The 20360-nt window shown below is 40.3% G+C and overlaps 1 protein-coding gene across 1 annotated transcript in view; it reads left to right on the forward strand.

Moving 5' to 3' along the window:
* KDM3B (lysine demethylase 3B) overlaps nucleotides 1-20360 on the forward strand; it is a 47980-nt gene that overhangs the window by 25251 nt on the left and 2369 nt on the right. Inside the window, exons 15-23 of the mRNA XM_036391499.2 lie at nucleotides 617-873; nucleotides 4564-4830; nucleotides 12682-12853; nucleotides 15879-15969; nucleotides 16056-16186; nucleotides 17508-17627; nucleotides 18113-18252; nucleotides 18585-18761; nucleotides 19300-19434. Of these exons, the coding sequence (XP_036247392.1) occupies nucleotides 617-873; nucleotides 4564-4830; nucleotides 12682-12853; nucleotides 15879-15969; nucleotides 16056-16186; nucleotides 17508-17627; nucleotides 18113-18252; nucleotides 18585-18761; nucleotides 19300-19434 (1490 nt within the window). The remainder of the gene's footprint in view (nucleotides 1-616; nucleotides 874-4563; nucleotides 4831-12681; nucleotides 12854-15878; nucleotides 15970-16055; nucleotides 16187-17507; nucleotides 17628-18112; nucleotides 18253-18584; nucleotides 18762-19299; nucleotides 19435-20360) is intronic.

The following is a 20360-nucleotide window of genomic DNA, read 5'->3' on the forward strand; positions in this document are numbered from 1 at the left end:
TACAGCTCTTTTGTGTGCTATGTGAAGAATGTATTTCCAAGGAACTGAGACTAGAGTCCAGTTGGAGAGTTAGATGAAAGCTTAGAGCATCTCTAATACTCAGTAGTTGGAATGAATACACTTCCTAGAACTCAGAGGTAACGTGACTAACACAGGATTTATTCCTGTCCATATGTCTAGAAGGGACTACTTTACATATTGATGTTAAATGTTGATGAATCACTTGCAAGTTTTGCAGGTCACTGTAATATTTTGTCTACCATTAAAATTTTAAATATTTAAATCAAAACATTAATTCAGAAAGCGAGGGAAATGTTTTTTTAACTGAATCCATTAAAAAGTTGTGTTTACATGTGTCAGATCTTTGATTGGATCTATTGTGCTGTTCAAAACCATAGCAGCATATGAAGGGCAAAATCTACGTGAAGTACCTTTGATGCTCATTGAGGTTCCTCATTCACTGTTACAGTGATAATTTACTGTTACCACAAGATTCTGTTAATATCCTATTTAATGTAAGAGGAAATAATTTCAGAAAACTTTGTGATCATTTTAACTTTGCCTCTTGGGGATTTTTTTCTCTCCCCTCCCTGTAATGTTTATATTTATCTTGCAGAATCAGGATCACTGAGATCAGTGCTTAATAAAGAATCCCATTCACCCTTTGGATTAGATTCCTTCAACTCCAGTACAAAGGTTTCCCCGCTAACCCCAAAGCTGTTTAATAGCCTCTTGTTGGGCCCAGTGACATCTAGCAACAAAGCTGAAGGCTCCAGCCTCAGAGATCTGCTACACACAGGGCCAGGAAAGCTTCCTCAGGTCCCATCAGACACAGGAATCCCCTTTCCTCCAGTCTTTTCTGCAGCTTCTACGGTAAATAATTTTGTATTCCTTCAATGATATCTGTTCTAGGGAAGGATTTTCATCTAAATGTTTTTATAGTATTCTACTCTTGAATGTTGAAACAAATGTAATGCCTCATCAAAACTCACCACCCCACAAATTTGTAGAGAATTTTCGTGCTAATTTTTAGTTTTAGTGTACTACTGCTGAGGAGAGGCTATTCTCTTCAAGAGACCAAGAAAGTGGGTTAAATACAGCCTATAACTTGTTTTTGTTTAAATACAGCCTATAACTTGATAATCAGAATCCCTGCAAAGTTCACATTAAATTTCACATCTTTAAAAATATTGTAAGAGTATACCACAGAAAAAAAGACAAAAACTTCAGGGTAAACCAGTTTCTTAAACTTATGTATACTTGAAAGGCATTTGAGCTAGAATATACTTGGCCAGGATCTGCTGCTCCACCTGCATCACTACAAATCTATGGGGCCTGATGGGATTAATCCAAGAATCTTCAGAGAGCTGCTGATGTCATCACAAAGCCTCTCTCAATGAGTTTCATGTGGTCTTGGGAGTCTGGAGTGGTCCCAGCTGACTGGAAGCTGGCAAACGTTGTCCTGATTTCCTAAAAGGGCAAAAAGCAGTACCATGGAAACCACAGGCGTGACAGTCTCACTTAAGTGTCCAGTAAAATAATGGAAAATATTATTCTGGGAAGTATTTGAAAACATCTGGAATACAATGCAGTCATTGGTCACTGCCAGCAGTGTGGGTGGAAAGTCCTACTTGTTGAATGTGATTTCCTTCTATGACGGCACCACCTCATTCATCGGGGAAAGCCAGTAGATGTCATCTTTCAGTAAATTTTTGATGTCATCTTTCAGTAAATTTTTGATGATGTCTCTCCAAATATCCTTCTGGACAAAATGTCCAGCAGACAGCTGAATAGCCACATTGGGACAACGTGCTCAGGCACAGGGTGGGATTCTTAGCGTGTCCTATGGAGGGCCAGGAGTTGGACTCGATGATTCTGATGGGTCGCTTCCAACTTAGCATATTCTATGGTTCTGTGATTCTGTGAGTTTAAGCTGTAGTTGCTATTTCTGAATGCCTTTTCTGGAATAAGGATACTTTAATCCATTTTGGAAGAAATAACTTTGAAAAAAAACCTGAACTAATCAATGCTGTTTGGAGTGGTTAGAAGCATTTCATTTGAGGAGAAGGGTAAATTCTGTGGAATTTATCAACACTTAGCTCTTTTTGGTGAATACTTTCTCCAAAAGCTTAGGCAGATAGAGTAAGAAGGAAGATGAAATGGCTTGTCTCATAGTGGATTTTTTTTTAACTCTCTGACAGGCAGGCCAGCTGGCTAGCACCTTGATAATAGTTCATGTTGGTTGGTTTTGGGAGAGGGAACTGTACGTGAAAATATGATGCTGCTACAGGAAAGTGAATCCAAGAATACTTCTGCCTCTCATCACTGAGTACAGGCAAGGAAATTGTGGTCACTTGTTTTAAATCCAGGAAAGTGAATCCAAGAATACTTCTGCCTCTCATCACTGAGTACAGGCAAAGAAATTGTGGTCACTTGTTTTAAAGCAACTTATTCCTTCAAGGCTTGAGATAGCCTCTCTGAACTTGTATCCCTGTCCTGGCAACTCTACGCGTTGTCTCACCACATCTAATCAGATGTATTGTGTAATGTGTTTTTTCACTTTCCTGGCTTCTGATCTTCACTGAGTAATTTAGATTTAAAGAACTTATGGAGAACTCTGGTCCATCTCCTGACTTAAATGTCTGGATGCTTCAGACTTAAATGTCTGTAACACACCTGAGAAACAGGTGTGTTACTCAAATTGAGAGAAGTAAGACTGCTGCTCATGGAGAGAATCATCTTGATCTTTCTGGAGCATTGATAGTCTGTTGTGAAGAATAATAAGCATTATCTTTAATAATTAAGCTGCATCTATCTTACAGCCTCTAGCGAGTCAGAGTAATGGTACATTTTTGAGACCATCCAAAGCGGATGATGTTATGATCTAGTCTTATTTGGGTAAGACAGGCTGTAGAAAACTAACATAATTCCAGGCAGCAGTAGAGAGTGGAATCAGACTAGCAGTGAGGTAGTGCCTGTTAAAGGAGGCCAGGGTCCTGGAGGACAACAAGCTGCACCTGGGCCAGCACTGCACACCTGCAGCTGCAAAGGTAAACAGTCCTGGGCTGTATCAGGAAGCATACAGCCAAAGCACATCAAGGAATGTGGTTATTTCATTCAGCTCCTGTCAGGTTACACCTGGAACACTTTCCAGTTTTGATTTCCCCGGGTGAAGAATGACAGTGAAAAATTGCATGGGATCCAGTGAAGGGCCATAAAGAATGATTAAAGCATTGGAGAGCTTGACACATTTAGAAAGGTTCTGGAAAATGGTTCTCTTCATCCTAGAGAAGAGAATGCTTTGGGGATCTGATCAATCTTACCATTTCTAAAAGGTGCTTGTAGGGAATATGGAGGTACTCATTTCATAAAGATGCATGGTTAACAGGGCAAGGGTCAATACAAGTTTCATTTAGGAGAAATTCTATCTGGATCTAAGGAAAAATTCTCCCTTTACATTCAAAGAGTGGAATAGGCTGCCCTAAGAAGTGAATTAATCTCCTTTCCTGTGAAGTTAAAGTTGGCATGACCCAGCCCAGGGGAACAAAACCTAATTTCAACAGAAATTTACAGCAGATGATCTCTAGAACTTCTGTTGGACCGAGACTCTTCTACAATTCCATAACTATTTTTTACTGAATTAATATATTCAGTAATGAATAATGTTATGTTTTAGATTGATAGCTCTATATATGGTGAATTTTTTATCTATTGAACTTTAGTTTTTAAGATGATGGGAGTTTTTGGGGAGGGAGGAGAGAGTGGTGTTGATTGGTTTGCTATGTTTGTTTTGTTTTTCACTTGAATGAGAAGTTTTTTCTACCAGAAATCTTTCACTGCTCTGCCTCCTCCCACAAATGTGTGAAACAAGGTCCAATAAGTGTTTATCTTCTGTTGAATATATGAAATTTATTTAATGTCTTAAGTATTTTGCTATAAGCAAGGCCTATAGGCAGGCTTTTTATTTTTTTAAGTTAAAACGAAATTTTAAGATTGTGTTGATAACCTGTTACGGATTTTAAACACCCCTTGAGTTTTAAATGTCCCTTGAGGAGCATGGCTACCAGAACCAGAGAGTCTCTCTACTAGTGGTTCCACTAACATACAGGAAGCACTTTCTCATTTCTCTGTCCATGTTTACTTAGTGTTCACATACGTGAACAGCTTATGTGTCCCAAGGTTGAATTCACTTCCTTAGTAATGGGATGAGGAAAATGGGGAAATGGAGTTGAGATATTAATGAAGTTGGAAAAACTATGAACTATTTTTACAATCAAAGTAGCTGAGCTGAATTTAGATCATTAAAGTTTTCTATTTTATGTCTGCATAATATTTTTATAGGTAGCCTTTAGCTGGTTATTTTAACCTCTACCATTGTAAAACAGAGCCGTAGCCATCTCTGTTCTGTTGTGTTGGATACATGTCTGTCTCTGAGCCAGTTTGTTTCTGATGCATGTTTTCCTGGTAGCAAGGTGTCTGTGCTAAAGTCTGAAGGAGAGCAGATATACCTTAATAGTTTTACTGTTGCAAGACTAAACTTACCTCTGGATTTACGTCTTCTAGGGGGTCAAAGGTAAAGCCAGCCTGCCAAACTTCTTGGACCATATCATTGCTTCTGTGGTGGAAAATAAGAAGACGTCTGATGCTGCAAAACGAGCTAGTAATTTAGCTGACACACAGAAAGAGGTGAAGGAAATGGTAATGGGATTAAATGTGCTGGATCCACACACTTCCCACTCTTGGCTGTGTGATGGTAGACTTCTTTGCCTTCATGATCCCAGCAATAAAAACAACTGGAAGATCTTCAGGGAATGCTGGAAACAAGGCCAGGTGGGTGATAAGTATCCAAGCTTTACTGCTTATTAGTGTCCTGAAATTGCAGTCTGTACATTAGTAAAAAAACGGTCTATTCAAACTTTGGCTCCTGAGTGAATATGGTGAATGAATACTTCAACTGTAGCTTTATAAAGAGGGGACACAGCAGCCGTGTTCACTTTATGCTATATTTATTTGGGTCCATGTCCTCTTGCATGTTGAGCTTTTCTCAGCTTACCGTCATGAGAGTGTTTGCTGCGACAACCCTTTTAGTTGTAGTGTGCTTAGTGTGCTTTGAACGTCCTCTGCTCTACTACAGCCCAGTAGAGAATCCACTCTGATTTCCTGAGTGCACCTTGGCATCTACCCCACACTCGATGCTTTATATAGCCTCAGGGAAAGACTCGTTTTCTTCCAGCTACAGTGTGTACAAGAGTGAAAATGCTGCATGCAGTAATCTACTGAATTTTGGATGTACTTGATAGAGTGTCTCACCCTGAGCCCTACAGCCAGTGGGAACCCAAGTATTGTTGTGGACTCAGCAACTCACGCATGGAGCGCTCTCATGGATTGTCTGAGGTGCCATCAAGCAGTTAGGCCTTCAGACAACAGATTATACCTTAGACCTGCTCTCAGCACAGCCACTTTTTCAGGTGTCAGTCTGTAGTGCTGCAGCTTAGACTTCTCCAGAAGGACAGTAAGATCAGCCTGGTCTGACAACCTGAATCTTAAAAAATGGATGAGTAATTGCTGCTGCAAAGAAGTGTACCCACAGCTCTAACTGAGGATAATGGCCATTGCTGTTCAAACTGTATTCTTGGCACTTGGTTCTGCAGCTGCCTCTGTCACAGTTGCCTTCACTAACTACTCAGAAGTGAGGCCATTAGTGCTCGACCATTAGGTCCATCATCATCTTTTCTGGAGAAGTGCTTGTTGTCGGATAGTTTATGTTACAGTGCTAGTGCGCTTGGCAGTCATATTCCATGCTTATTTGTGGTTTTTCTCAAGACGCTGAGGTGTGGTGGGGGAAACAGGCTGCATATACCTCTTTTGGCACTCAGAGTCTACTCCTGACAGAAGTAGAGTACTTTTCATTTAAATGTAGTCCCATGGAATTGCACATTCTCTGGGTTGCCTGGGCACAAGCACAGCTAGCACATAGCTGTGAGAACTGCAAAGATGGCTGTTGTGCCACATGCCTCATTTCTGTTCATGATTCCTCTGGCCAGCTCCTAATTGTTGGAGGAAGGTACTGTGCAGCACTCCCTCACTTGTCTGACTAGAAACTTCACTGCCAGCTTCCCACTAAGTGCAGTTGCCTACCTGTCCTGACTTTTTTGGGGTACATAGGAATCTCTTTTTTTTATTATTTGTTTTCTTTTTCATCCTGTTATATTTTTCTGATTTATGAGAGATTTCAGATCATTCTTCTGCAGTGCTGTGGTGTCCATCATCTGCTTTTCTTTGCTAAGAGCTTCTTAGTTTCTGGTTAGCATACTTTGATAATTTTCTCAACACTTTCTGCCAGGAAATACTACTGCCTCTCCTAGGATGATCCTAAACATCTTGGGAATGCCTACAAAAAATGTGCTTGTCAGTTTCTTTGCCAATGAGACTGGTTAATCACCATGTGCAACATGCTGCTTGTGACCGTGTGCTTCTTGGCTGGCGATGAGTCTTGAGAGACCGCTTAGGGAGTCTAGAGATGTGATTATGAATCTTGTGTCCGATGTGTAGCTTGCAGTGTGCAGCGCCATCCAAGTTGGTGTACACCCTGAGGCTCTGGCTACAATTGCCATGCTTGTGTACCTAAAATAGCAGGTACTTTGTGACCTGCTATTTTAGCATTTGCTCCAAGGTATGCTATTGATGCTTCTGGATCATTTAATCATTCAGAGGACCCCTTGAATAGGAACAGACTGGGCAAGTCCTTTGCTCATTCAGCAGTCCTCAAGGTGGTGTTGCAGTCATTGGAGTTTCCTGTTGAAATGAGAAAAGGAATTGAACAACCTCCCTTGTTCCTGCATAAGAGAAAGCATGTGACCCAGGCAGGTGTTACTGTCTCAACAAGAGTATTTTAAAAATCATTTCTTCAAGCAGAGACTCTCTGAAGAAACTGTTCTCTGTCACTGTACTTCCTTGGCTTACATCCTCCTGTACATCCCAGCTGCACCTTTAAAAGTCAAGTGAAAGAACATTAATTCTACCACTATTCCCCAAATCCCCTTCCTGCTTTGTGTTTTGGGAAAGGTTATTTGGAAAAAACCCCTTAGCCACCCTCCCCAGCACAATAAATGCACACTGTACACTAGGTCTGTGCCATATGAAGATGTTGGATATGATGGCATCCCAAATTGTTAAAAGAGAAAATTCTTTTCCCTTAATGCTTAGATAATAATGGCACTCTTTCAGTGTCACTCAAAAAGAGCAACGTTTTGAGTCCTTCATCTTAGAAATTGTCAGAAACTAGTTAAACTTCGTCTTATCCCAGAATTCACTGAGGCCGTAAGAGTTATTCTTGAAGTTGTTTTTAAAGAGCATTTTTTTCTCCTGAAAATGGTTTTTGCTCATCTGGGTATACTGTTAGGATCCTCATCCTATAGCAACCTGGTATTTTCTGACTTTTTCTGACTTTCCATGTTAGGATTTCTCTTTTTTGAGACACTGAAAATATGGTACGGTGCTGGAGCTTTTTGGTTTGGTTTGGTTTTTTTGGGGTTTTTTTGTTATTTTTATCTCCCTGTAGTTTGAGAGCAGATTTGGCAGGAGATGTCTACCAGGCAAGTCCACTGTCATTTTATCTTGGAGCCCTATCTGTGTTATTCACTAGAGAGAATATTTTTTTTCTTCCATTCCAAATTTGCTGCTTAATAGCCAGAAGGGTTCTACTAAGTTAAGCAGTTTGGTTGTTTTGGGGTTTCTTTTAATTGCTGTTTACAAGTGGTCAAGTGAATACAGCGGGGATCAAAATGTCATTATTTTTCTGCACTGAAGACAGCTGGTTTAGCTATCAGCTTAAAGTCTAGCAGGCAATGCTTTCTACACATCCTGTGAAAGGTACTGTGAAAAGTTATTTTACTCATAGGTGATCCCTAGTGTTTGTTGTAGAATATGCTTAAACTTTTTAATTGCCCTAATTGCTACCATTTTTGTTGGGATGAGGGAGTATATTCAGATTTGAGATTGCTGTATTTGGTTTGTTATCTTGGGGAGGTTTGCTGCTTGTCAGGGTGTCACATTTGGGACATAGTGGGAAGACGACCAAAGCTTATCTGTCCCTCAAACACGTGCCCTCTGCTGCTTTTCCATATTGGCACTCAGAGTACTACTGGCGAGACCGGGAAAGTATCAAAAGTGGCTGTATGGCTCTGGAAGTGTTAACCAAGGCCGTGGAGCCCTCATGGTTTTCTTGCTCCTGCCAGTGAAGGGTAGGGGAGTGGACAGATCCTGCATGTCAACCATGGTTTGCACAGCCATTTTTAACCAAGAGGGTTTTGTGATCATGGGAACCTCTTTGAGGATTGAGGGTTGTGTGGAAGAGATAGGATCTATCTAAGCAAAAAAAAAAAAAAAGGATCTTTGCCAACAGGCTGGCTAACCTTATGAGAAAAGCTATAAGCAGGAGCAAGGGATGGAGAGCATGACCAGTGATATCAAGGAAGGAATTGATTGATTTGGCAAGCAAGCAGTGTGAGGTGATGTGAACAGGGATAATCCCGTACTCAAGAAACAAAGGATGAAAGATGTCCACCTCAAGTATATGCATGTAAGTAAGGATCTGTATGCATCACAGCATTGTGAGGAAAGCTCTCACACTGTTTCTGGGAAATAACCATGACTAGATGTCTTTCTGAAGTACCTGTACACTAATGCATGCAGCACATTAAACAAAGAGAAGGAATTAGTGTGCAGTTGCACAGCTGTGATCTCATTGGTAAGACAAAGTGGTGCGATAGCTCATGCAGCTGTAGCATGGTAAGGAATAGGTAGAGGCTGTTCAGGAAGGACAACACAGGAATGACAAGCCAGGAAAGTAAGCAGGGAGCATTGCTGTTTTTGTGAGGAAGAATCTAGAATGCTTGAAATTGTGTGGGAACTGATGATGAGCCATCTAAGAACTTAGGGGCCAGGATTATTGAGCAATTATGGACAACATTATGGCAAGTATCTGCTACAGACCAACTGACCATAAAAATGTGGTAAGGCCTCAGAAAACTGGAGGAAGCCCTGTGTTCACATTTCCTGGGCCTCATGGGACCACCCTGATACCTGTTAGAGGAACAACACAACAGGTCACAAGCAGTCCTGAAGTTTTCTGAAGTGCATTGATGTCAGTGTTCTGAGACAGCTGATCAAGGAAACAGCTAGGGAAGGGCGCTTGTTCTGGACCTTGTGCTTTCACACAAGGAAGAACTGGTAGTTGATGTGGAGATATGGGGCACCTTTGGCTGCCGTGACTATTAGATGGTGGCATTCAGGTCAAGATTCTGAGAGGAGGGAGCAAAACAAAAAATCATGATCACAAATTTGGGCTTTGGGAGAGCAGGCTTTTGCCTTTTCAGATACTTGCTTGGAAGAATCCCACGGGGATATGGTCAGGAAGAGAAAAGGAGCTCAGGAATACTGGTTGAATCATGCTTAAACTGCCTTGTAGCCTTCTGTGATGATATGACTGGCTTGGTACATGAAAGGAAAGTAGTGGATTGTTTTTGTCTTAACTTTAATAAAGGCTTTTTACACTGTCAAAATGTCATCAAAGTGACTTGGTAAGTGAACAGTGTGATGGACTTAAAACTGATTGAAATGCCATGTGTGAGAGCACTATCACTATCACTATATCATAGAGGGTCACTTCTGCAGTGAGTAGTACTTGTCGTGTCATTAGTGACCTAGATGGGGTAGGGTTCATACACCCTTAGCAAGTTTACAGGCAATACAAAACTAGGAGGAATGACTGATACAGCAGATGGGTTCTGCTGCTATTCAGAGGGTCTGAACAGGCTGGAGAATTGGACCGAGAAGAATCTAGTGATGTTCAACAGGGGAAAATGTAATGTCCTGTACATCAAGGAAGAATAACATCCTACAGCAGCTGCTGAGAAGCAGCCATTTGGAAGGTAGCTTTGCCTGGAAGAATCTTGGGGTCCCAGTGGGCAAGGGAGTGAGTACGAGCCAAGAATGTGTCCTCGCGACAAAGAGGGTTGTCAGCAAGTCAAAGGAAGTCATGGTTCCTCTTACTGTGTTCGGTTCTGGGCTCCCCAGTTCGAAGGAGGGGAGGGGGACCCCCAGTGAAGGGTCACAAAGATGATGAAGGGACTAGAGCATCACTTAGCTGAAGAGAGGCTGAGCAAGTTAGGACTGTTCAGCCTAGAGAAAAGGAGGCTCAGGAGAGTGTGGGGAGGAAATCTTAAGAGGGAGTCAGGCTCTTCTTGTCAGTGCCCACTGACAGGAGAAGTGGGAGTGGGTGCAGAAAGTTCAGCCTCAACACAAGAAAATACTCTTTTTTGGTGTGAGGGTAGTCTAAATGTTTCTGTGGGCTTTTTTGCTTTTTTTCATTCCCCTATTCCCCTGAAATTCACAGGAGTAAACAACCCCTTTTTGTTTTCTTAAATCTCACTCATCTGAAGTTGAGGTTTCATTGCTGCCTTCTAGAACTTAATGGCTGTGTTGTATTGTATTTGAAAACCAAGGCCATTTCCGTTATCCCCAGACGTGGGATTTTTACAGTCATTTCTGAGTCAATAGTTGTCCTCAGTTAGGGACTAAATTCAAAACTAGGCCTTTTAGAGGCTATTGGACAATACAAGAGAAGCAGCAGTTAGTTACTGGAGTGTGTTTAAGCAGCATAACTTCGAAGTCGCTTGTATATAGCTCTGTAGGTATCTTGGCCTAGCACGCTGATAATACATCTAGGGTCATGTGTGCTTCTCAGGGTTGTGCTGAGCTCTTCATGTGAATAAACCAAGACCCACCATCACTATACATTGTTAATGTATAGGGCACAGCTTGGAATTAATTCAAACTTGCATAGCCATGGGAACTGCCATTTGAACATAGGTAGCAGTTACAAAAGTAAAGCTTTTCAGGTGGAAATAGTTCATGTGCAAGTTCACTTTATACCCTCTTCATTTTCTCTCAAGTTTGGTAACTCTCTTTTGAGATAGCAGGGTGAGAGGAACTGAAAAGGTTTTGGCAGTGTTGGGAGGTTTGTCTGGTATAACTTTCCCAATTGTCAGTTTAGCAAATGCTTTGAGGTTGATTATATTAATTAATTAATTAAAGCATTTTAAATGCTTTTATGGGGAGAGGCCACTGAAATATCTGTTTGGAATACATGTACGTCATTAGCCTAAGCATCTTAAAACCCCTTTTGCAAGTGAGCAGCCTTTTTTCCACTGCTTGGTTTTGTCCTACAGAGTTGATGTTGATCTGTGATTATACATAAATAACAAGTGAAATAGTTAAACAATTCATATTAAAATACAAAAATTTCACATGAGAAGGCTTTACTACAAATGCTGTTTCTAGTGGTAGTTGCATGTGTGCCTAAGAAAAAGGTCAGGTGGTGGGATTCTACACCTACTCTACTGCCACAGGTGGATTGACCCTGTCTGGCTGCCAGACCCTCTACCCAGCTGCTTTCTCACTCCCCCTTCTCAGCAGAACACGGGAAGAAAATCAGGTGAAGAAGTTTCTGGGTCAAGATAAAGCCAGGGAGATCCGTTAGGGATTGCTGTCATGGGCAAAAGAGGTTTAATTTGTGATAGAGGAGTTGAATTTATTGCAAATTAAAAATAGAGTAGGCTGGGAGAGAAGAAAGACAAATGAGTAAACACCTTACCTCTCCCCACCCACTTCAACTTTTTCCTAAAGACTCAACTTTACTCTCTCATCTCTGACTATTCTACCTCCTTCCTGCAGGGGGGATGATGGGGGTTGTGGTCAGTTCACAACACAGTGTCTGCTGCCCTTTCCTCCTCACACTTTCCTGCTGCTTCCTCTGTATGGAGTTCCTCTCACAGGATAGTGTCCTTCACAAATGGCTCTAACATGAGTTGTCTCCATGGGCTGCTCCAGCGTGGGTCCCCAGTGGGCAGTTTTTGCTGGAAAGTTTGCTTATAAGTGGGATTCTCCCTACGGCTTCTGCCAGAACCTGCTCCAGCATGGGCTCTCCATGGACTTCCTCCAGCAAATATCCCTCTGCTGCAGTGGATCCTCTATAGACTGCAGGTGGATCTCTGCTTCACCGTGGTCCTCCACAGGTTGCAGGGGACAGCCGGCCTCACCATGCTCTTCAATGGGCCGCAAGCACCTCCTCCATCACTGACCTTGGTGTACGCAGAACTGTTTCTCTCCCTCCCTCCTGCCTGCCATCTGCGTGTTGTGTGTCCCCCTGTCTCTCTCTCTCTCTCACACACACATGCGCGCATGCGTCAGCTGTGGAGAACTTTATACCCTTTCTCATTATTACAGAGAATGCTACCAGCATCAGTTGTGGGCTCAGCTTTTGCCAGTGATGGGTCTGTTGAGCCCGGTGGAACCATCTGTGTCCACCATGGGGCAGCTCCCAGCCTCCTCTGACAGAGCTTATACCTGCTGCCAACACCTTGCCATGGAGACCTAACGCACTTGCCTCGGCAAGTCTAATCCAACGCCACTTCTAAGGCAACTGCACATGGCGTGGAACTGAAGTTTGCTTTGACTCTGGTTATTTGCTTGATGCACAAAAGCCAGACATGATGAAAATAGACTTGTGGTGTCTTTTATATGGTGGTAGCCAGGAGTCTTGGCTCTCTTAAGAAAGTTTGGCTGCATATGTAAGATAATTGGTTATGGTGGAGTAAGCATTCATCTTTGTATTCTCAGCCCGTGCTGGTATCTGGTGTCCATAAGAAGTTGAAGTCAGAACTTTGGAAACCAGAAGCTTTCAGCCTGGAATTTGGAGATCAAGATGTAGATTTGGTGAACTGCAGGAACTGTGCCATAATTTCAGACGTGAAAGTGCGTGACTTCTGGGATGGCTTTGAGATAATATCTAGTAAGTAATATTTATGGCTGACTAGTTTAACTGAGCAGTCTGTCTTGTTATCTTCAACTCTTAATTTTCCACCTATTTTCCTAAAAAATAAATGAAGAAAAAATCTGAATACCTATCAGTCTCATCCAAAGAAGCTATTGCTCCTTATATGTAGCACACCCTGGAAAATGCTTTATTGGTGGAGATTAGGGCAGGACTGTCCAAGAGAACTGTCTACTGCAGTGTGTTGGTGTGTGTAACTTTCATGTGTCAAAAAATGCTCCATTTCATGGGAAACTGCCTGTTTGTTTGTTTTAACTTTTCCCAGTGAAATTAATCCTCAGTTACCATTTTTAAGAAAGTAAGTAATGTGTCTACCTTTGCTCTCCTTTCAACCTCAGGTTTTATTGTAAAACTAAAGGGAACCTGCTCTCCTAAAATAGATGGAGACTTTCAGTACGAAAATTTGGATTTGGTGGGATACATCAGTCAAGTAAATCTGACATACAAATGCAAATTTATATCTATTATGAATAGCAATGCTATATGTGTGCCTCACATGATAACACTTTGTTTAATGCTCAAGGTCTTTGAGAAAACCTTCTGTCAAGTGTGGATGGGGAAACCAACCAACTAAAATTTCTGAGGACATAATAGGTCAGGTTAAAGAGCTTCTGACAAGCTGAGTGCTCCATTTTAGATTGTATATACCTAGATCTGAGTGGTCTTATAGTTACAGGTGTTAGAGCTGTAAAAGTTCATTGCAGTATTGCTGATTTTAGAGTTGTGTATAAAATGTTTTCTGTATTTATTGCTGTGTGCATATTGCAGAAATGGTGAACTGTTGGATGACTTATTGGAATGTTCATTCAGCAGTCAACAAAATTATAGATTTGCAGACCAAGAATATTCCTTTCCTAGTAATTTTCCAATCAATAAACTCCCTGCTTTTGACTTGTTTTTTTTATATGGTTAGTACAGAGTGTTGTATTTTGTACTGTTAAATTTCATACTGGTTTTGTTATTAATCAGAAATAAATGGCCTTGGAGGATATAATGGTGTGGTCTTTGTGTATTGACAGTAATTGGGAAAGTTCACAAACTCTTCACTTTTGTGCTGGGGTCATGAATGAAAATAGTGAATTTGTATGGGTCAAGTTATCTTTGAGAAATGTTACTTGCAGTTTGTCTCCAGACAGATATGCTTCTTTCAGCAAAATCACCTTTGGCTTTTCTTTTAGACAAAGCCTTTACCACATTATACATGAGAAATATTAATGACCTAGGTTGGAAAACCTTATCACCCTTGATAATTTCTTTTAGATACCTTTTATTTAGAGTTTCTTCAGCCATGTTCAGTCCCTAGTATAGAGGAATGTTATTTGCTGCTAGTCCAGATATTTCACATTCTAATTCTTATGAAAACTGTTGGTAAATTACCTAATGTCTCTGACTTCTCTGCACTACATGAATTCTAAATTTTTTAAATATGTGGCTGGCTCCTGCTCTCACATTAAGTTACCAAGGAGATGTAGAACAGCCACTGACTTTGGAGGTGTTACTGAGATTATTCTATATGATACTTTAATTAATTTCAATCTTTTGCTGTTTCTTTTAATATTTTTGGGCTCAAAGTGGACTTTTGAAAGGTCTGAGTTTTTGTTTTGATCCTTCTTACACCTGCTTTTCTTTGCTGATATTTTCTGGGGTTTGTCCAGTTTCATGTAATTTGTCAGATCTGTGTTATCATCCAAGTATTTCTTCACTCTGTCCTTTCTGAATAGCCTCCCTACAAACTGCGTCTTCTTTAGATCAAAGATCCTTCACAAATTCAAAATCTTGAATATGGGAAGTTGTGAAACATCTTGAAATTCAAGTCCTTGAGCTTTTCAGTTCGCTCACCTCTCTAAAATCTGTAGCTTATCAAAGTTTATCTTTAAATCAGTCACTTCAGTCACTACATATCTGCAGTTCTTAATTCCTTTTAATTTCAATAAAATATTTTTTTATATTGCAAACTCGGGCTGTCTTGTGTAGCATGTTGATATGTAACACAGATGTGATTCACAGATCTCCAAGTCCTAATTTCTTAGATATGCTTTCTCTTCCAATGCTGTCAGGAGCTCTGCTAGATCAGTTTGGCTGACAATTCTCAGTAAGGTAGGAAGCAGTGAAGGGTGTTACTCTCTGGGGAAATGGGCATGCTAAATTCTTAAGACTGTTGTACACCTAGTTTTTTAATTGGTGGCTTCATGTAGAGTTGTGAAAAATCTCATAGAAGAGTGAGCTATGGTTTTCTCTAAATGTTACAGTGAGTTCTCTGCTAGTTGCGTACCACTTCCAGAAAGACTCTCTTAGCCCTAAGATCTGAGGTAGAACAGCAGTTGATATGGTCAGTACTGTCACAGCATACATCCACTGTTGCATATGTAATGCCATCTTTCTGTGCTGCTCAGTTTCTGTTTCCAGTCAGGACTTGTGTAAAACTCCTAAAGTGAAGAACAAATGTTTGGTTTTGGCACTCTGCTAATTTGAGTTCCTTCAGCAAAGAAGAATTAAAGAAACCTAAAGGCTGTCTTCCTTTGTGACCACCTGCTCTTTACCTTTTTTTGAATGTAGTGTACGATGGTTTCTTGCTTTACACTGAAGTTAGGATTGATTTCAGAACAAGAACCAATAACTTTAATTTTATAGAAGTACCGCTTCTCTTGAAATTAATGATAAAACTCCCATAGACTTTGGTAAAAGGAGTAAGGAAGAATGTTTTGGAAAGGCTTTTGAAGCTGAATAAAAACTATTCTGAAGCTTAGCAGCTGTGCAAGATCTGTCAAACTTCTGCTGTCAGTGATTATATCTGTGTATGTATACTTATATAGTTGGTAAACTGTTGTTGATCATACTATCATGTTGCTTGGAAGCCCAAAACAAAACCAGGATCCATTTTGCTGTGAATTGTAAGAGGTACAAAAACCCTTGCAGCTTTAACAAGGTAGTGGGCTGTGGTAAAAAGGTACTGCATGAAGAAATCTTAATTTGTTTCTTGCAGAACGGCTCAGGTCAGATGATGGTCAGCCAATGGTACTAAAGCTAAAGGATTGGCCTCCAGGGGAGGACTTCAGAGATATGATGCCTACAAGGTAAGTAACCTTTAGTATCAGTGCTGACAGGACTGCTGTAGGTGCTACAGGAGGATAACCTGCCTTTGTCTGTCTTTATTCTCTAGGTTTGAGGACTTGATGGAAAATCTTCCTCTTCCTGAATATACCAAGAGAGATGGCAGACTGAATTTGGCTTCGAGGCTGCCAAGCTACTTTGTCCGTCCTGACTTGGGTCCTAAAATGTACAATGCATACGGTATGTGCGTATAGGTCTGCAGATACTGGTGTTTGTGACTCTTTATTACACTTAGGGTAAATACAAGGCTGTGGCATTACACAAGGCTGTGGCTGGCAAAACACAGTGCTTATCCTAGAGCCTGCTGTTTCTTTTTTTTCATTTAGTCCTGCAAATCTATTCTTATATTAGCTCTCTCTCTGTCAGGTGTGCCCTTTTCTGCCTTGTGTATCCAAGAGATGTACATACAGTAAATTAAGTTTGCAAACAATTATTAATACATATAACAGGCATAATACCAATACAGGGTTCAAGGAAAAGTTAGTATGTTTTTGAGAGCAACTGAAGTATTTAAGAGGAAAATTACCCACCTTCTGGGGACTTTGACCTGTTTCTGGTCTTTTATGATAGGTACTGTTCAGTGAGTTGAGTTCCTAACTTCAGAAGCTTGTATTTTAAACAGAAAATAGATAAATACGATGGTGATCCTGAAAACTCTTGTGGGCGCACGCTTCTGTTACTGTTTGCTGATACAAAGATTTTTTTTTTTTTTTTTTTAATATTCTGGTTCCCTGCCATGTTCCTTGCTAGAGATGGTTGAGCAGAGGTAGAAAAGAGAGGGTGCTATTGAATGGCCAGAGGAAAAAAAAGGGAACATGTTAATAAGAAGGTCAAAGAGTTAAGAAGCAAACATTTGAAATCTTTCTCCATTACTTACAGTCACTTGAGGGAGACACAAGTTCCTTCAACATGCAAAGGTACAAGCACTTGAGTCTGCAGGTGTTTCTCCTTACTGAATTGTAATCTGAATTGTTAATGATGAGTTGATCACTAACTGCTGTGAATTCAGCTGGTCATGGATTTTACAGCTAGTATGAGAAAATAAAAAATGGCTGGAGGCTTATACTTCTAACAGATCATTGACTTGCTGCACATAGTAGGATGCTAATGCCATTTAAAGCAGTTCTCTCTTGCCTCCAAGCATAGGAAGACTTGCTTTGTGCTTATGGTAGCTAAGTTCTCTAGTACAGGCTGTATAAAAGACTCTCAGAGAGAAAATTGTAAAGTACAAGTTATGGCTTTGGTGTTAAAATGCTTGTTTTCTCATGACTTGAGTAAACTAGGTTTGCTTCTGTTTTCCTGTAAAATAAAAATACTAGTTATCAGTAAACTTTTTACTTATGCTACACATGACATGAATATACCTGTTTCAGTTGCTGTTGGACTTTGTTTTCTGCTCTCATTGCCGTACAAAGTTAGCTTTTTAAACAGGTTTTTCAGCTAGGTTATTTCTATAAGAGATTAGTCACAGAATGTTATTTTATTTTGCACTCTGTTATAGGCCTAATTACTGCAGAAGACAGACGAGTTGGTACCACAAACCTGCACTTGGATGTGTCTGATGCTGTTAACGTCATGGTGTATGTTGGGATTCCCATTGGGGAAGGGAGCCATGACGATGGTAATGCTTAAGGAAAGCTGTTTTCTGTACACTAAAAATCAATTGTGTTTGTAAGAAGAGTATCTTTTATTGTTTAAGCTTGTCATTTCTATGATACATAATTCAAATATACAAGGCAGTTTGCAACATTTGCAGCACATAATTAAAAGTGCAGTAATGCTTCATTAGTTTCCAACTGTGTGAGCAGCAGAGTTTTGCTAGAAATTAGGTACATTCCTGAAGAAAAGAGAAGAAAGAGTAGATTACTCCCCTTTCTTCTCCTTGTATTTGAATAATTGTAGCTTAGTTTAAATTCAAGACTGAGCTTTGTGATTAGCTGTCAATTGACACATTCACTGAATTCTGTTAAGATGAAGCGTGATGGGCTTAGGAAGGGCACTATATGATGCAACAGTTGCAGTGTGACTGAATTTAGTAGCTCAAAATGCTCCTTCCTCTTCTCTGTGTCAAAAAATGAGCAGTTTTTACATGGATTCCCCTTTCAGAGGTTCTGAAAACAATTGATGAGGGAGATGCTGATGATGTAACAAAGCAGCGAATCCATGAAGGAAGAGAGAAACCTGGAGCATTGTGGCACATCTATGCTGCCAAGGATGCTGAAAAGATACGGGAACTTCTCCGGAAGGTATGCTGGTTGCAAAGAAAGCTGGAGCTTACAGGGTTCCTTGACTAGCTTGCTTATAGCAGCTGAATGATTCCAATTGCTATCAACATCAAGTGTGTAGGTATTGCACTTCTGTCTTTGAGGGCACTGATAGTTACTATGTTCACAGGTTTGCAGCCTGGTCTGGAATCTTCATACTATGCATGTTGCTGTTTAAGACCTAAATGACCTTGATGAAAATCATGTTCTACCTTGAAATAGTTTCTTAAATTTTTAAATACAGACCATTTTGTGAGCCAGCAATATCAAGGTGCTGTGTCATGGTTTCCTTCCACCCCATGTCTTGGCCCTAGGTTGGAGAAGAACAAGGCCAAGAAAATCCTCCAGATCATGACCCCATTCATGACCAAAGCTGGTACTTGGACCAGACCTTACGTAAGAGACTATATGATGAGTATGGTGTGCAAGGCTGGGCAATAGTGCAGTTCCTTGGCGATGCCGTCTTCATCCCTGCAGGTGCTCCCCATCAGGTAACTATACCAACTCTAGGCCATATTGACAGATAGAATTGAATTGGAGGCACAACAGCTGCAGTTTTAAAATAACTGGTAATTAATATTGCACACTTAAGGTTTCTTTTTCTACATATGCAGTTCTTACATTACTAAAAGTTATGTAAATATCTGCACGATGTGTACATAACTGATGAAATTACAGGGGGAAAAAAAGCTGGGATGAATGGAGGGAAAGCATTTCTGTGTAGTGAAACTTCAGCCAAGGAAACCAAATTCAAAGGTTAAGAGAACTTGCTTTAGGGAACACTAATATATATGGGAGAACAGGAAACCTGTTAGATGTCATGTATTTTGTTCTCATTTTACTATGAGATACAACTCTGCCAGTTTCTGGTTTCGATGAGTAAATGTAGCAGAGCCTAAATATGTGGGGGAGGGGGTTCTGGGGGTTTGGTTTTTGTTGTTGTTGATGTTTCTTTTGGGTGTTGGGGTTTTATTCTGTTTTGTATGGTTCATTGTCTTTATATATCAGTCATTTGATACGGATTTTTAGGTCCATAATTTGTACAGCTGCATTAAAGTGGCAGAAGATTTTGTATCTCCCGAACACGTGAAGCACTGCTTCCGTCTGACCCAGGAGTTCAGGCATCTGTCTAATACTCATACAAACCATGAGGATAAACTGCAGGTAACCATTTTATGTCAGTGAACATTAAATACATCCTGTGTTTGGCCAGGATGTATCTCTAAGGAAAGAGTAACGACTTCCCACAAATCTGGAGGTTCTCATTTGATAGGTACATTATTTAAAAATTAAGTACTTCTGTCTACAGTATTATGTAAACAAAAATTAGTAATAGACTTCAGCATTTCCAGAGAGCTTTCCCCCATTAGGTTAATGCACGCATTGGTGTTAATAAGTTTTTGAATGGCTGAATCCTAATGACAGCAGAGCAGACCAGAAGAAAAAAAAAATCTTAAAAAGGAAAGAGCAGTGCTTTGTTTTGAAGAGAGATGGTTTTTTGAGCAAGTACTCTTACATTTGTTTCTTTATTGCCTAAAGGAAAACTCCTCTGAAAGCGAATGGCTTATTTAAGTCAGGGATATGGTTTAGTGATGGATTTGGCAGTGTTAGGTGTGTGGTTGGATTCGATGATCTTAAAGGTCTTATCCAACATATGTTAGTCCTAAAATTAAATGTGATTTGGTTTGAGGAACCGTGACTGCTTCAACTAATAATTATGCACAGAACATAATAGATACACAAGGACACTGGATGTAAGACAGTCAGTTGTACAGAGAGAAGACCATAGAATATTGTGTTGGATTTTGTCTAATGCTTCTGAAGCAACTTTAGTAACTGCTCTGTTTGCAGATTTTGTTGTCAGCATTTTTTGTGTATCGGTAATTACACGTATGTGAAAGGAAGGAGGGTGGAGATCTGCAGAATGATTGTCCTCATCGAAGTACACAGTTTATGGTCACTCTCCAGAATGTCACCCAAGGATGTCAGAATCTACAATGTTAATTCTGTCATACCAATTCAGTGAAAGCTTGCTATAAATTTCTATGTGAGTTTTCATGGGATTATAAAGGAAAGCAGAAGTAGTATCA

This window comes from Molothrus ater, chromosome 15 (assembly GCF_012460135.2).
Source record: "Molothrus ater isolate BHLD 08-10-18 breed brown headed cowbird chromosome 15, BPBGC_Mater_1.1, whole genome shotgun sequence".
NCBI lineage: Eukaryota > Metazoa > Chordata > Aves > Passeriformes > Icteridae > Molothrus > Molothrus ater.